This window comes from Nannospalax galili, unplaced genomic scaffold (assembly GCF_000622305.1).
Source record: "Nannospalax galili isolate Female #2095 unplaced genomic scaffold, S.galili_v1.0 scaffold1115, whole genome shotgun sequence".
Lineage (NCBI taxonomy): Eukaryota > Metazoa > Chordata > Mammalia > Rodentia > Spalacidae > Nannospalax > Nannospalax galili.
This window is the reverse complement of record NW_008336107.1, coordinates 5907-22097: the sequence shown is the minus strand read 5'-3', so window position 1 is coordinate 22097 and position 16191 is coordinate 5907. Positions and strand designations below refer to the sequence as shown.

The 16191-nt window shown below is 41.4% G+C and overlaps 2 protein-coding genes across 2 annotated transcripts in view; both read right to left on the bottom strand.

The window, feature by feature from the left end:
• Znf346 (zinc finger protein 346) overlaps positions 1–13412 on the bottom strand; it is a gene marked incomplete at its 5' end in the record, with an annotated part of 34059 nt that extends 20647 nt beyond the window's left edge. The window contains 4 exon segments of the mRNA XM_008830914.3: positions 3871–4104; positions 10066–10210; positions 12677–12769; positions 13309–13412. Of these exon segments, the coding sequence (XP_008829136.2) occupies positions 3871–4104; positions 10066–10210; positions 12677–12769; positions 13309–13412 (576 nt within the window).
• LOC103732352 (profilin-2-like) lies at positions 2561–3854 on the bottom strand. Its single transcript, XM_008830913.2, has 2 exons — positions 3196–3854; positions 2561–2670 (listed from the first exon to the last, which is right to left on the bottom strand). Exons 1-2 carry the CDS (start codon positions 3544–3546, stop codon positions 2632–2634), a joined length of 390 nt encoding a protein of 129 aa, XP_008829135.1. The 5' UTR covers positions 3547–3854; the 3' UTR covers positions 2561–2631.
• Positions 13413–16191: the final 2779 nt, after the last annotated feature.

Sequence of the window (16191 nt, the reverse complement as noted above, 5' to 3'; positions counted from 1 at the left end):
GCTGGCCTTGAGCTCATTATGTAGCAGAGGATGATCTTGAACTCCTGATACTCTTATTTTCAACTCCCAAATGTTGGGATTACAGGTATACACTACTAATGTGCCAAGTTTATGTGGTGCTGGCAATCAAAACCAGGGCTTCCTGTGTGTGAGGCAGGCAAGCACTCTCCTGGCTAACATCCCCAGCCCCACTTATTATAGGATGTGGGTAGTTACTGTAATAGGAAAAGCCCTAAATGTTTGTGAATGCCCACTCCTATGATGCTAGGTGACATTTTGAGGTCAAGGAGGCTAGAATGGTCTCCTCTTTCATCACACTATCCTAGGAATATAGGCAGGCCTCAACTGCTGAGGGAAGAGATACCCTAAGTATACTCAAATTCTGGCAGAGGCTGTTGAAGCCCTCACCTAAACCATGTGGCTGTCACTTAGGGAGTTAAATCAGTGGTTAAGGCTGGAGACATGGCTCAGCAGTTAAGAGCACTGGCTGTACTTGAAGAAGATCCAGAGTCAGTTCCCAGCACCCACATGGCAGCTCACAACCATCTGTAATCTAGTTCCAGGGACTCAACACCTTCTTCTGGCCTCTTTGGAAACAAAGCAACCATGTGGTACACATACATACACTCAGGGAAAACACTCATATGCATAAATAAATCTTTATTATTTTTTTTTGCTCTTTTTGAGACAGGGTCTCCCTGTAACTCCAGCTGGCTTGGAACTTACTATGTAGACCACGTTGGCCTCCAACTAACAGAGATCCACTTGCCTCTGCCTCCTGAGTGCTGGGATTAAAGGCATGCACCACCACACCTGGCACAGCTTAGATGTTTTTTGTTTTTTGTTTCCTGGAGCTGAGGACTGAACCCAGAGCCTTGCGCTTGCTAGGCAAGCGCTCTACCACTGAGCTAAATCCCCAACCCCACAGCTTTGGTTTTTGTATGTGGTTACATTATTGTGGACTTGGCTGGCATGTGATGAATTTTTTTCAATGTGCTGTGCCATACTATTGTTAAAATGAACTGCTGCTATTGTGAGATGGATTCCCTCTTAACTGGCATTAAAAGGGACATTCTAGTATTTGCTTCTCTTCTTTGGGCATTGTGGATAATGTATAGATTTAAAAAAATCAAATCTTGAGCTGGGAGTGGTGGTCCCATGCCTTTGATCCCAGCACTGGGGAGGCAGAGTCAGGTGGATCTCTGTCAATTCAAGGTCGGCCTGTTCTACATAGCAAGTTCCAGGCCAGCTGGGGCTACAGGGAGACCCTGTCTCAAAAGCGCCCCCCCCAAATAATAATCTTGTTGATCTGTCCATTTCTTTCCCTGCACTTTGTTACAACTGAGATAGAGTTTAACTCATCTGATTTAATATGCATTTTTTAAAGTTCCGTAACTATTAAATACTTTGTTTACAAGACAGATAAAACAAACTTTTACAGCCCAAAAAAAGAAGAGTATATACCACTCCTGGTCTATATTAGTATTACCATCTTTCAGTTGTTCAAAATATTATGGAAAGCCAAATTTGTATAGGAATTTCCCTGTGACTGTTGTTATTTTGTTTTCAGTGCTGGGCATGAAATCCAGGGCCTCAAATATGCCAGGCAAACTGTCTACTACCAAGAAATTTCTCTGATTTTTAAACTTTTGACTAAATTTTAGAAATTTTAAACTCTGTGAGTAAACCCTGTCTACAAGCCTAGAAACCGCCCCCCCCCCAAAAAAAACCCTAAGCTACAAACAAAAACTGGTCCTATGAAGAATAAACTGGACACACTCCAGACAGTTATGCTGGGTACCTATGTCCATAATGGCAGCTGTTTACAATTCTACTAAAGAGTAGAGCTGGTTTGCAAAAAACCATAGAAAGTCTGAGCTACTGCAATGAAGGAATATTCCTGGGGATTCAATCAGTATGGTCACTATATGGGAGGAAGTGCCTTTTGCTTGTTTTACAGCTCCCTCTTTATGTCTTGGCAACACTACAAAACGTCTGTTTCAAGTGCAACCACAGTATTAAAAGCAAGTTACTGCAGCTCTCAATAGCTTATCAACAAAATAAGTATTAACTGGTTAAATAAACTAAGCACTACACAAAAAAGAGAATGAAGCAAACCATATACCTCATGTTCAATGGGAGGGGGATGGAAAAAAATGAAGTAAAGATGTATGTACTCTTTCCTCACAACCATGTACAACTGGCACCTCGCTTAGTATTATTTTAGTAATCAATAGTCCATTGATTGCCAAGACAAAGTGATGCCCAACTTGGCATACCCCTTCCTCCCAATTTCAAGTATCATGTAAATCATTATTGTACTATAATTATGATGCCAGATAAAGACTGATTATATGCAGTAGTTAACATACAAATGAACCTTTGGGCAAACATGAATCATGACATTAAAAAGTAAAGAAATTCCAGGCATGGTGGCGCACACCTTTAATTCCTTTGCTGGGAGGCAGAGGCAGGAGGATCTCTGTGAGTTCCAGGCCAGCAGTAGCTACAAGGAGACCCTGTCTCGTCTGGTAGTGCTGTGACCATAGTTGGGGTGGAGATGAAGATAGCTGCTAGGTAAATAAGGAGAGACTACTACACATCAGACCTCCTCAGGCATAAAGTAAGTTCTTATGCTGTCTTATTAAGTGTGCCTCCATGGACACCTTCCTTTCTCATGACTATAACCAATGCTGGAGTACACAAGGAAACAAAGTAAAAGCGAATAGAATTATTTAGGGGGGGGGGACAGAAAGAACAACACCTTTCCCCATCAAGAGAGAAATACAAAGGAGATGTGGGTTCATATCCCATCACCATGAATTGCTAATAAAATTTCCAGAATTAAGGCTTAAGCCTACAGCTAAGAAAATTTAAGAGCAATTTCCCCCTAATACTTGTCTGCCTAGCAGCCAGAACCCAGAGTCAAGTATTTTGCCATTGGGTATGCCTTCTTATTCAATCACCTCCCTGAACCCCTTCTTTTTTAAAATATTTTATTTTTATTTTATGTGTATGACTGTATTGCCCACATGTATGTAAGTGCACCTGTGTCGTGCAATGCCACGGATTCCCCTGGAAGTGGAGTTAAGGACGGTTTGTAGCCTCCATGAGGATGCTGGGAGTCAAACCCAGGTCCTCTGCAAGAGCAGTCAGTGCTCTTAACTGCTGAGCCATCTCTCCAGCCCTATGAACCCCTTCTTTTCCCATCACAAAGACCAAGACTCTTCCAGCTTTGCCAACAGCAACATTATATGTTGCCTCCTTACTCTTGACTCTCTGGATGTCCACTGTGCAGTCATCATCAACATACAGACTATCTCTAATCACTGAACACATCTTTGTGCCAAGTGTCAAACCGTTGGTAAAGAAACCTTCCTGGTCTTTACCTATAATCATATCTATTTCTACTGGCATGACGCTTTGGAAGATGCCCTTGGCCGTGGCTGCCCAGATATATTTGGTGCCACAGTAGCCAACAATGGCAGCTTCCTGGCAGCAGCCAACACACATCAGGTTACCCACACAGTTCTGCCAACTGGCCATCTTTGACCCCTTGGGCTCAGCATACACTCTAGCTGATCAGTCTTTTCTCTGTCTTATCATTTAAATTTCCTGCCTGGCTTTTTTTCCTCTTTTTCTCTCAAGGCAGTGCCTCGCTATATATCACAGGCTGGCCTTGAACTCTTGATCTTCCTGCCTCAGCCTCCCAAGTGTTGGAATTATAGGTGTACACTATGAGGCCTGGCCTGCCTTCTATAGGTATCTGAGTTTGCAAACTCTGCTTTAGAAGAAGCATATACTTGATTAGTCCAGGATCCCCAGTGTTCAAGCCCTGGACAGCTCTGGGTATGAGCTGGACCCTCTTACCTGGTAAGTCAGAGACAGCCGGGTCCACCATTCGCCCATAGTGTGCCATGAGTTTGAGCTTGGTCTCCTGCTTCCTGTGTTTCTTGCCTACATAATGTTGTTGAGCCATGACAGGGTCGTTGAAAGTTGAATGGCAGAGGCTGCAGAACTTGTCTGGGTCTATCATCTCTTTATTCTGGTGGAAGGCTAAGGTGGAGGCCACAAGGAAAGGATTTGTAAGGTGTTTCAACAGAGCTGTGGCAAGAGAGTTCAAACAGAAACAATGAAACAAAAACCCAGCTTTCCAGTATGCTGAGGAGAAACAAAGGCCTTGTCACTGTCACACTTGGAACTGTGGCATTGCCAGTGTGAGTTACCCATTGGACACTGTGTCTAATAGGGAAAACTGGGAAGGATCTGAGAAAGCAGAGAGCAACCAGTTGTTCAACAGCACATGATCCCTGGTTTCCTCATTCTCTGAAGGGCTTTGAACCTGTGCCATCCAGTTGCCTAATTGCTAAAAATGAAGCATGCATACTTGCAGCCTTTCTATCCCTCAGAATTTCTTGGAATTCTGAAGCAAGTGGGATAAGGATTTACGGATATTTCATTCTCATCCTCAAAGTACTCCAGTTAAAGAGCTGAGGCCAATGCACCCATGTAGACAGTGAGGTTCTGAGTTCATAGAGAGCCAGGCAACTGGATTACGGATGCCTTTTAGACTATACTGCATTCTAGGCTAAGTCAGGGAGAAGAGGATGACAGTGATAATTAGTACATTTTGTATATTTACTTTTCCTTTTGATTCTCAGAACTACCTCAGTGAAATGTGTATCATTTTGCCACATTAAAGAGAAGACTGGGGGCTGGAGAGATGGCTCAATGGTTAAGAACACTGACTGTTCTTGCAGAAGACCGGGGTTCGAATCCCAGCACCCACATGGCAGCTAACAACAGTCTGTAACTCCAGTGCCAGGGGATCTGACAGCCTCTTCTGTCCTCTGTGGGCATTGCACGACACAGGTGCACTTAGCTACATGCAGACAATGCACTCATAACACATAAAATAAAAATTAAAAAAAAAAAGAGAAGACTGAAGCTTAGACTGGAAAAATGACTTCCCCAAGATCACCAAGTGTGTGAGAGAATCTTGGTTTTGTAACCTTGAAGCTCATTCTCTGCCAGGCTGAGAACAGCAACAGGCTTGAAGGTTATACCATTGACACACTCATCTTCAGAAAACATTCCTGGGGCTGAAGAGATGGCTCAGTGGATAAGAACACCAGCTGCTCTTGCAGAAGACCCAGGTTCAATTCCCAGCACCCACATGGTGGCTAACAACTCCAATTCCAGAGGATCCAACATTCTCTTCTGGCTTCTGCAAGCACTGCACGACACAGGTACTCTTACATACATGGAGGCAGAACACTCATACATATAAAATTAAAAACAAAAACAAAAAAACATTCCTGATTGCTGGAAGGACTCAGCTACAGAGCCTGGTACAAACATATGTGTGAGCTTCCTATGGGTCAACACAGGTGCTGATGTTGACAGCGGGCTATGTAGCTGCCTTTAGATGCCACAATTCACTATCAAGTCTATGTGGATGACTGGAATGGTATGAACCTAGCAACCACTAGTATAGAAATGGGGGCCCAGAACCCTCACCTATGGTAGAGAAGTGCTCAGCAGCACTCACACAGATGAAGTGGCTCAGATCCCTTTTCATCTCTGTACCATTTCAACTGAAGACAATTTGAGGATTTCTAGAAGTCTAACAAAACTTGCTAGCTTTTCCTACAACAGTTTTCTCTGGTCATTGATTTTGTTTCAATAAGTTATTCAGAGTAAAGTATATGTTGTAAAATATTTTATGAGAAAATATTCAATTTGTGGTATTGAATGGGGTAAAAAGATTATAAAATAATTTGGTTCTTATATCCTCAATTTTTTTCCTTTCTCAGACAGGGTCTAACTACGTAGCCCTGGATAACCTGAAACTTGACATGTAGACCAGGATGGCCTTGAACTTGCAGTGATCCTCATGCCACTACCTTCTGAGTGCTGAAATTACAGGGATGTGCTACCATGACTAGCTTCGATTTTATAAAACAAAACAAAACAAAAACACAGGTGATTGCATGGGTAAAATATCAAAGACATAAGGAATAAGGAAGTTTTTCAGAATATTCTAATTCTTTATAATAAATATACATTTCTTACAGAAAATAATGTTCATTAAGAGACAGGGTTCTTTCTAGGGGCTGGAGAGATGGCTTGCTCAGTGGTTAAGAGCACTGACTGCTCTTGCAGAGGGACCTGGGTTCGATTCCCAGCACCCACATGGCAGCTAACAACCATCCGTAACTCCAGTTCCAGGGAATCTGACTCCATGGGCATTGCACAACACAGGTGTACTAACAAACATGCAGGCAATACACTCATAACAAAATAAAAATAATTTTTAAAATATTTGAAAAAGAGATAGAAGTCTTTTTGGTTTTTTTTTGTTTTGAGATAGGGTCTTGCTCTGTAGCCCAGGCTGGCCTCAAACTCTGAGTGATCCTCATGCCTCAGCCTCCCAAATACTGGAATTACAGGTAGATTACATGTCTGCTTTGTGTTTATAGTTTTTGAGACAGCATCTCTCTGTCTGGACTAGGCTGGTCTCAAATTTGGGATTCACCTTACCCTTGAGAGTGCTAGGACTACAAGCTAAGGTCACTGTGCTCATTGTTCTTTAAAAAATTTCATTACATTTTACTTATTCATTTGCTTTGTGTGCATGTGCATGCGTGTGTGCGCACACGCATGTGTGCACATGCCTGCACATGTGGATAGGACAACTGTGGGAACTGATTCTCTCCTTCCACAATGTGGGGTCTGAGAATCAAACTCAAGTCATTAGGCTTCAGGCACCTTTAGTTTCTGAGCCATCTTGCCAGCTTCCCACTCCCTTTTTAAAAGTTTGTTTTTTTTTTCAATCTATTATTACTGTGTCTGTGTGTGCATGCACATAACCACCAGTGTGCCTGCCATAATGCCTATGTGGTGGTCAGAGGACAACTTTGTGAAGTTCTTTCCTTCCACCTTTATGTGGATTCTGGGAATCAAACTTAGGTTGCCAGGCTTGTGTGGCAAGTACTTTTACCCCCTGAGCCATCTTGCTGGCCCAGGGAGATTCTGGAGGGAAGTATTACAGTGAGTCATAAAGCCAGAGAAACTACTTAATGGACATCCAAAACCAATAAGAGACAGAGTTTTGTTTAAGGAAATAGCCTGAAATATGGAAAGTGTGTTCTGCAAGAGATGTCTACCATATTTTTATTTATAACAGTAAGAAAAGATTCAGCATTTGAAGAAAAAAGATTCAGCATTTGAGAAATTGTTAAATGTGGCAGGATGTACGATTACTGAAAATGTTTACAGAAAGTTTGTAATAACACAAGGAAATATAGTAAAGGAAGAAATAAAAAATGAGAACAAACATATTATACAATAAGGTCATTTCACTATTAAAAGATTTTTTGGGTTTTTTTTTTGGTCTTTTTGAGACAAGGTCTCCCTGTAGTTCCAGCTGCCTGGAACTCGATCTGTAGACCAGGCTGGCCTCGAACTCACAGAGATCCACCTGCCTCCGCCTCCCAAGTGCGGGGATTAAAGGCGTGCACCACCACGCCCAGCATTAAAAGATATTTGTGTGATCTAAACACATACACTGGCATTTTGAAATGTCATCTATATGTATATACATAAACATGAACATATACATGATACCTCATCATATATACATATGGATTATTTGTTTGCTTTTGAGACATGGTTTCACTCTGTGACCTAGGTTGGCCTAGAACTTGCTTGTAGCCCAGGAGGCCCCAAACTCATAGCAATTCTCCTGTCTCAGCCTCCAAGTGCTGAAATTCTAAACATGAGCCACCATGCCCAGTTCACCCACATATCAATAGTCTTGCCCTTAGAGCTAGGATCTGGGTGATATTTTTTGCTTCTCTGTACATTCTTCATTGCTGACTGGAATTATTCATGAGTGTGCATCATTTCTAGAGAAACAATTGAAGTATTTATGTATTCTATGTTTACAGGCACATATATACGGAAGTCAATCTGGATGTACATAAAACAAACATAATATAAGGAGGTATACACATACACATAGCACAAGGTTGTAAGAGAAACAGTACTCTAGAATGTTAACAGTGCTTAACTTGAAATGGTAAGATTATGGTAGTTTCTTTCAATCTATATTTTCCACATTTTCTACAATACGCTTGTTTTAACTTTTAGATTAGACAAATGTTTAATTTCAGGAATACAGTTATAAACTCATGAGGTAATAGACATATACTTAAACTATAAGGTTAAATAAAAAGTAAAAGCAAAATACAAACGGTTTATGCACTGATTGCAACTATCCAAACACACATGGCAGACAATTTGCATGTGGCAAAGGCTGAAAGTGAATATGGAAAATAATGTAGTGTTTAGTATGGAAGTATTGGGGTGAGGCAAGTTCCACAGAACTTTCCCACTTGTGGAAAGGTAAGTCTACAACCTTGTAAAGCTCAGTTCTTAAAGAGAATTCTCCTTGGCCTACTATTTAAACACTATGGTAACACTGCTGTTACCAACTTTGACTTTAACAACATCAGTCAGTACTAGTCTAAGTTAATAATGCACCAACCTTGTACATGGCATGCTCTGGATGTGGATGCCTAGTCTACTATTTATTGCATTTTATGAGGGAATGCTACTCACTGGCTATCTTGATTGTGGAACCAATAATGATAGCTGATGTTTAGTGAGCATCAGTTATATTCTACGTCTTGGAGTCATATAGGCTAGGCATCTCAAACCTGTTCTGTAGACAAAGATGGCACCGAACTCCTGATTTTCCTGCCTCCACCTCCTGAGTTCTGGGATTAAAGGTTCATGTCAGTATACCCAGCAGTCCAAAGTTTTTTTTATTAATTATTTTAACTCTACAGTCTATGAAGTAGATAGTATTGACATATTATGGATGAAGAAACTTAGACAGAATGGTAACAGTGCCAGGGGTTAAATCTGTGCTGTTATGACTTCAAAGTCTATGCTCTATTGTTTCATACCATGAAAAACTAGACTTGGGTCTGATTAGAGGGTATAATTATGAGTAGATTTTCCATCCTATCTTCAAAGCCTTCTAAAACACTGTTGTCTTGTTTCAACAATATAGTAAAACAAAAAGGATGGCAAGTACTATAAATAGTATAATTTACTTCTTGGCCAAAACAGAAAAAGTGATTTTTTTAAAAGTGAAATAAAGATCAAAGAACTCTCACTCTTGACTAATTGTAGTTAGTAGAGGTTAAAAACTCCAGGATCCAGGAGTTAGCAAGATGAAAGAGTAGTCTGGCCGCAGAGGTGACAAGATAAAGGAGGCCATTTTGGAAGTCAGTGCAGTCATGGCAGCTGCAAACAGCTTGCTGGGCAGAAGTAGCAGCACTGAAGTATTTTGCTTTGAAAGGCAAGCCCCTGTCTTGAGAACAGACAGCTTTTGAGGATTAAAGTGAGCAGGGCATAACCTGAGCATATGAAAAAGACAATGGTTTAGCTTTCAACTGGCAACACTTAGTAATAAGAGCAGGTAGATAGCGGGAAGGAAAAAATTAAGTGGGAGAGGTAGGAGATAAAATGATTCTCTGGTATATGTAGGACTTTAGCACTCCTGAGTTATAATTATTGGTCAGGACAAAAGCTCAGACTAAGAAGCTTCTACTGAGAAAAACTGATGGAACCAATCAAGGGGAACATAAGATAACCGTGAGTCTGAGGTCAAATATCAATGAAGCAGGCTCCACTATGGTTAAATATATTTTTTGAGAATGTCTCATGTATCTAGGATGGCCTCAAACTCTCTATGTAGCTGAGGATGACCCTGAACTTCAATCTTCCTGCCTCCATCTCCTGAGTGCTGAGATCCCAGGTGTGCACCACTACACCTGGTTCATGCAATGCTAGGGATGAAACCCAGAGCTTTGTGCATGCTAGGCAAGCACTAAGCCAACTGAGTTACATTCCCAACCCTTTGAAAATTTTCAGGGCTCCCAAAAGCGGTATCCAAGTCTGAGGCCCTAGTGAGTTTCTGGAAGCACTTGGTAATGGTCCCCTGAGGACAAGAGGGGGCCCCAATAGAGCACTACTCAGGAAAACCAGTACCTTCCACCTTAGTGGATTGCTGCTTCAGCTTTAAGTTCTTTGCGTGGGTCTTCCCCAGGTAGTGCGACTGGGCCACAACAGGGGAGGAAAAGGTCATGTTACAGATGGGGCAGCACTGGTTCTTGTCTTTGCTTCTGCTGCTCTTCTGGTTGGAAGAAAGAACACAGGTCTGGTCATGCCATTGCCCAGCCAGAAAATCTTCAATGGTTCCCCACTGCCCATAGGATGGATATTTAATACCCGCTTCACATACTAACCCCAACCTACCTTTATGGATTCTTCTCCAGCTCCTTCATGTCAGGCTGTACTCATGATTCTTCATTTTAATGTTGCTTCCTTGCTTTGCTTGGACTATTCCTACTGTCTAGAATGCCCTTCCTCCTTTCCTGCCTGGCGTTATGTCTGCTATCAGTCATTCACTTAGCAGACATTTACTTTAAAGAAAAAAAAAAGAGATTGTTTCTCATTGAGAAAACAATCATCAAGCCCATTCACATGTATATTCCAGGAAGAATGACCCTTGTTCCTCATCTGTACCCCAGAGTGAACTAGAATTCTACTCTACCCCTTGCCACCCTAAACTGACAGTGGAACAGCTTTTTCCTTTTCTGTGAACTCAAGTGTACTGCTGGGGATGGACAGCTTTGTTTCTATCTTTCACACCCCACTGGTATCTGGCACAGTAGATGCTCAGGGTTCTTAGAACAAATATGTAATTGGGTTTTATTTGCTTACTATAGTTAGATAAAATGTATTGCAAGCCTGTATGAAAGTCTTCTATCTTCCTGAAAAGTCTGACCTCTGAATAGGGTATTCATTTCAACACTTTTCAACCTTAGCACTATGGACTGGAGTTGGTAATTCCTAGTTGATGGTGGGTGCTATTATCTCATTTGAGCTACTTAGCCACCACAAGAATTAAAGGGACTGAAGTACAAAGAGACAAAGTGATCTTGCCTTCCTGGATTTTTTTTTTAATATTTAAAAAATATTTTATTATTTTTATTTTTATTATTTTATGTGTGTGAGTGTATTGCCTGCATGTAGGTAGGTGCACCTATGTCATGCAATGCACACAGAGGTCAGAAGAGGGCATTAGATCCTCTGGAACTGGAGCTCCCGACAGTTGTTAGCTGCCATGTGGTTGCTGGGAATCGAACCCAGGTCCTCTGCAAGAGCAGTCAATGCTCTTAACTGCTAAGCCATCTCTCCAGCCCCACCTTCCTGGATTTTAAATCATAAGGAGGACAACCAGGGGATGAGCCCAGTGAATTTCTAGAAGGGATAAGCAAGAACCTTTTAAACTACTGGTCTCTAATAGGAATCAGCAATTTGTAGAGTACCTCTTATTTGTTGGGCATTTACTGAGGACTGAAATTATACTTCATAATACCTTAAGAGGCAAGATCATCTCCACTTTAGGAGTGAAGTTCAGAGAGGTTAAGTGACTTGCCCAAAGTCACTCATCCAGTAAGTCAAAGAGTCTTGTCTACTGACTTCTAGTGTGTGATACAGACAACCTCTCATATTATAAAAATAGCAATATTCTCAAGGGATTAGGGGTTGTTTCAGCATATTCCTTACAGACATTCTAAGCCAAAAAAAATTAAATGCAATTGCTTCTTAATCAGAGAAGGCATTTTATTTATTTATTTATTTATTTATTTATTTATTTATTTATTTATTTAGTCTTTTTGAGACAGGGTCTCCCTGCATCCCCAGCTGACCTGAACTAGCTATGTAAACCAGAGTGGCCTTGAACTCACAGAGATCTGCCTGCCTCTACCTCCTGAGTGCTGGGATTAAAGGCTTGAGCCACCATGCCTGGCATTAATTTTTCTTGTTTGTTCAAAACATTCAAATACTGATTTCCCCTATAGTTTAAGGAAGTGAGCAGTGTAGCTTCTATCTACTTCCTTTCAGGCAGTTTCTGGCTCTGCTTCAATAACCCTCTGGGTGGGAGGGTGTAACAATGGTGCCATAACTGAGTCCCCTACTATGTGCCAGGCTCAGAGTCTGCTACTGTTTATATATAAATTTTTTCTTAACTTAGGAAAAATCCTGAAAGACAGCTAACATTAGCAACCTTTTGTTTGTTTGTTTTTTGAGTCAGGTCTCATGTAGCACAGTCAGGCCTCAAACTTGCTATGTAGCCAAAGAGTGACCTTGAAGTCGTGATCGTCCTGTTTCTACCTCCAAAGTGCTTTGGACTGATTATATGCTTGCAGAACCACGTTCAGCAATATCCTTTTTTTTTTTTTTTTTTTTTTTTTTTTTTTTGGTCTTTTTGTTTTTGTCTTTTTGAAGCAGGGTCTCCCTGTAGCCCCAGCTGTCCTGGAACTCACTATGTAGACCAGGCTGGCCTTGAACTCACAGAGATCTGCTGCCTCTGCCTCCCCAGTGCTGAGATTAAAGGCATGTGCCACCACGCCTGGCAGTATCCTAGTTTTTAATAGAGGAAGAAATTAAGGCTCAAAGTTAAGACCTGCCCAAGTCAAACAACAGGGCTGGGATTTGCAAAGTCAGTTTGACTCAAAGCCCAGGCTCTCACACCAACCTGCTTCCTGGCTTCATCAGGAAGCGAGCAGTCTCAACATGGCAGCTGTATTACCTGATCTGAATCTAGTCTCTTCATGTCTCCCTTTAATGTTTCCATCCCATGGATTGCTAGGTATCTCTTCACTTTGTTGGCATGTTTTTTGCTCTGCAAAAACCCAAGAAAAAGATCAAAGATAGCCAAATGCCATTTCATAGAGAAGGCACCCAGAAATACTAAATTTTCACCTAAGTCATTGCCACAAAAATTTTTGAGGAGAATATGGGAGAAGAAACGTAGTTTACTGAGTTCCTACTATGTGCAAGGCCCTTTACATGTTATTAAATTTAATCTTCAACAATCTAGGCGGATACTGTTATCTCCTTATACACAAAGAAGCAGAGGCTAAAAATGGTAAGGTTTCTTTCCTAAAATGAATAAGAGTTATGATTCAAACTCAGGTCTATTTAAAGTCAACCTGCATATGTCCTGCTATAAGCTTTAATGAAAGAGAAACATAATGATCCTGATTTGGATGGAAGAAATGAAATTCAGAAAAAATAAGGCAATCTTCAATCACAAGCAAACATGCCTAAAGGCAACATCTGGTAGCTAGGAATTACCCTTCACTGTGCATGACAGGGAGAAGCAAGGGCTTGGCAATGGGTCTGAAAAGCAAAAGCACTGCTAAAAGTACTATGACATACCTGGTAATGTGCCAGCTTCTGAGACTCAGAAATCAGCAAGGCGCAACAAACCTTACACTGGGTGTTGGTGAAGAGACACTGGTTCTTCTGGATCATGTGCTCCACTACAGAGGGGAAAGAAGAAACAATCTGAGATGACAGATGCTATCTCAACTGTCTTTGAACCCAATCTCAAAAACAGGCGCTGAGTAATGGAATCCATAGGAATGCATGTGCAAATCTCTGCTCCACCCCTCATTGCCGTGATGCCATGACTCATGTTGGGTTATCAAACCACCTGCACTATTACTTATTTTATACAGGCCAACATTCTTTAGCCACATATTGTTGCTATTTTGAGATGACATCATCCCGTGTTGCCCATTGGGGCTGGAGAGATGGCTCGGCACCTGCTGCTCTTGCTGAGGACTAGAATTCAGTGCCCAGTACCCATGTCGTCAGGTGGCTCACACCACCTTAACTCTAACTCCAGGAGATCAGATGCCCTCTTCTGGCCTCCATGGGCACCTGTATACACATACCCACAGACACACTCATATACACATAATTAAAGGCCAAGCATGGTGGTGCATGCCTTTAATCCCAGCATTTGGGAGGCAGAGGCAGGCGGATCTCTGAGTTTGAGGCCAACCTGGTCTACATAATGAGTTCTAGGCCAGCTGGGGCTACAGGGAGACCCTGTCTAAAAAAGACAAATAAATAAATAAGCTTAAAAAATATATATAGTTGGGAACTTATTAAGAAACTGTTTAAGGGGCTGGAGAGATGGCTCAGTGGTTAAGAACACTGACTGTTCTTGCAGAAGACCCAGGTTTGAATCTCAGCACCCACATGGCAGCTAAAAACTGTTGAGAGCTCCAGTTATGGACAGAAGAGATCCGACAGCCTCTTCTGTCCTTTGCAGGCACTGCACACCATGGGTATACTTACCTACATGCAGGCATAACACTTATACACACAAAATAAAAATAATAAAAAAAATATTTAAAAAAAAAGAAACTGTTTACTAGCCGGGTATGGTGGCATACACTTGGGAGGCAGAACCAGGTGGACCTCTGTGATTTCACAGCCAGCCTCATCTACTTGGCAAGTTCCAGGCCAGCTGGGGCTACAAGGAGACCTGTCTCAAAAAGAGAAAAACAAAACAAAACAAAAACCTGTACAATACAGATTTAAGCATTAGGGGAGAGTGTACATGCAACACATTAGTGTGGGCTCCTCACAAGACAGTTACAAAATTAAAAATCTTAACAATAGCCATCTATCTAATGAGTTTTTTTGCTTTGTTTTTGTAAATAAGATGATGGAATGCCTTCTAAGATGAATGGGTTAGGACGAAAGGCCAATAAGACCAGACATAGGTCAACAGAGCCTGGAATGGTGACCCACATGCCTGTAATCCTAGTAGCTGGAAGGTGGAGGCAGGAGGATCAGGAGGCCCAGACTAGCCTGGGCTACATAAAACCTTGTCTCAAAATAACAACACCAGAGCCAGTGAGATGACCCAGTGGGTAAAGGCACTTGCCACCAAGTCGGCAGCCCTTGGAACCCACACAGTTGAAGGAAAGAAATGACTCCCGCATGTATGTAGCCACACACATATACATGTGTGCATGCACATACAATGAATGAATAAATAAATGTAAAAAAAATTTCAAAACAGACAAAAAACCAGGAGACTGGAAATAGTGCTCAACAGGCAAAGTGCTTGCTGTGTAAGTTTGGCTACCTGAGTTTGACTCCTAGAGTCTATGTAAAGGTAGAAAGATCCAGGTGTGGTGGTGTATATCTTTAATCCCAGCACTCAGGAGACAGAAGCAGGTGAATGTCTGTGAGATTTGAGGCCGGCATGGTCTACATAGCAAGTTCTAGGCTAGGTGGGGCTTCAGAGAGACCCTGTCTCAAAACAAAACAAACAAAAAACTCAAAAATCTGACAAAGCACACAAATAAATCTATTTTATGGAAAGTTCTCTTAGGGAATCTTGGCTTCTTTCCTAGCTCATAAATTCTGAGTCTGTTTCATAGTAACATCATGAAAATGATGGGAAAGGGCTTTGAACACAGGAAAACTGGACAAGGCAGTATGAATTAGTATTTCGTGGATTCAGAAAATCTGAATCTCATTGTTAATCATCTCTTCAAAATCTCTCATTGTTAATCGCCTCTTCAAAATCGAATCATTTCTACAGCAACTATCATCACACAGTGACTTGCAAGTAAATATGTCCACACTGATGATCTGAAATGTTCACAGTACAAAATCTCAGCATATACAGGAACATAATCAAACTACAAGAAAGGGCTTAAACTAACAGTCAAAATGTTTTTGCTGAACTTTAAAACAAAAAAAGAAGTAAAAAAAAACACAAAAAAACCCAAAATCAAAACAAAAGGTAGAAAGAAATAACTCCACAGCTGTCCTCTGAACATCACATGTGCATACCCTGCCATCATACAAACAATAATAAAAAAAAAACCCCAAAGAAATGCAAAAACATAGCAAGGCTGGGAGTATAGTTCAACAGCAGAGCATCTGCCTATCCTGCACAAGCAGGGTTCAAGCCCCAGCACCATGGGGGGCGGGGGGAGTCAAAAGGGGTCAAAGAATCCTTACTACACTAGGTCATAAGGAAGTTAAGGTTCTTAAGCTAGATGTAGTAGCTCTGCTTGTAACGCCAGCATTCAGAAGGCTGAGGGAGAACAACTGCAATAGTTATGAGCCAATATGGGATACATAATGAGACCTTGTTTCAAACTACTGCCCCTCCCTCCACCACACAAAAAACTCAAGGTTGGTAATCCTGTTTCAGAGTTTTAGAATGTTACAGGTTTGTGGGCCAACAAAATGGCTTAGCAGGTTTATGCAAGCCTGACAACTTGA

Bases quoted from the DNA above. Each gene is read 5' to 3' on its own strand.
- LOC103732352 (XM_008830913.2), bottom strand. From the start codon at position 3,546: ATGGCCAGTTGGCAGAACTGTGTGGGTAACCTGATGTGTGTTGGCTGC. The intron at 2,671-3,195 runs GTTCATAGGGCT...GTCATGAGAAAG, and splicing joins TTGTGATGGGAAAAGAAGGG to GAAGGTGTCCATGGAGGCAC.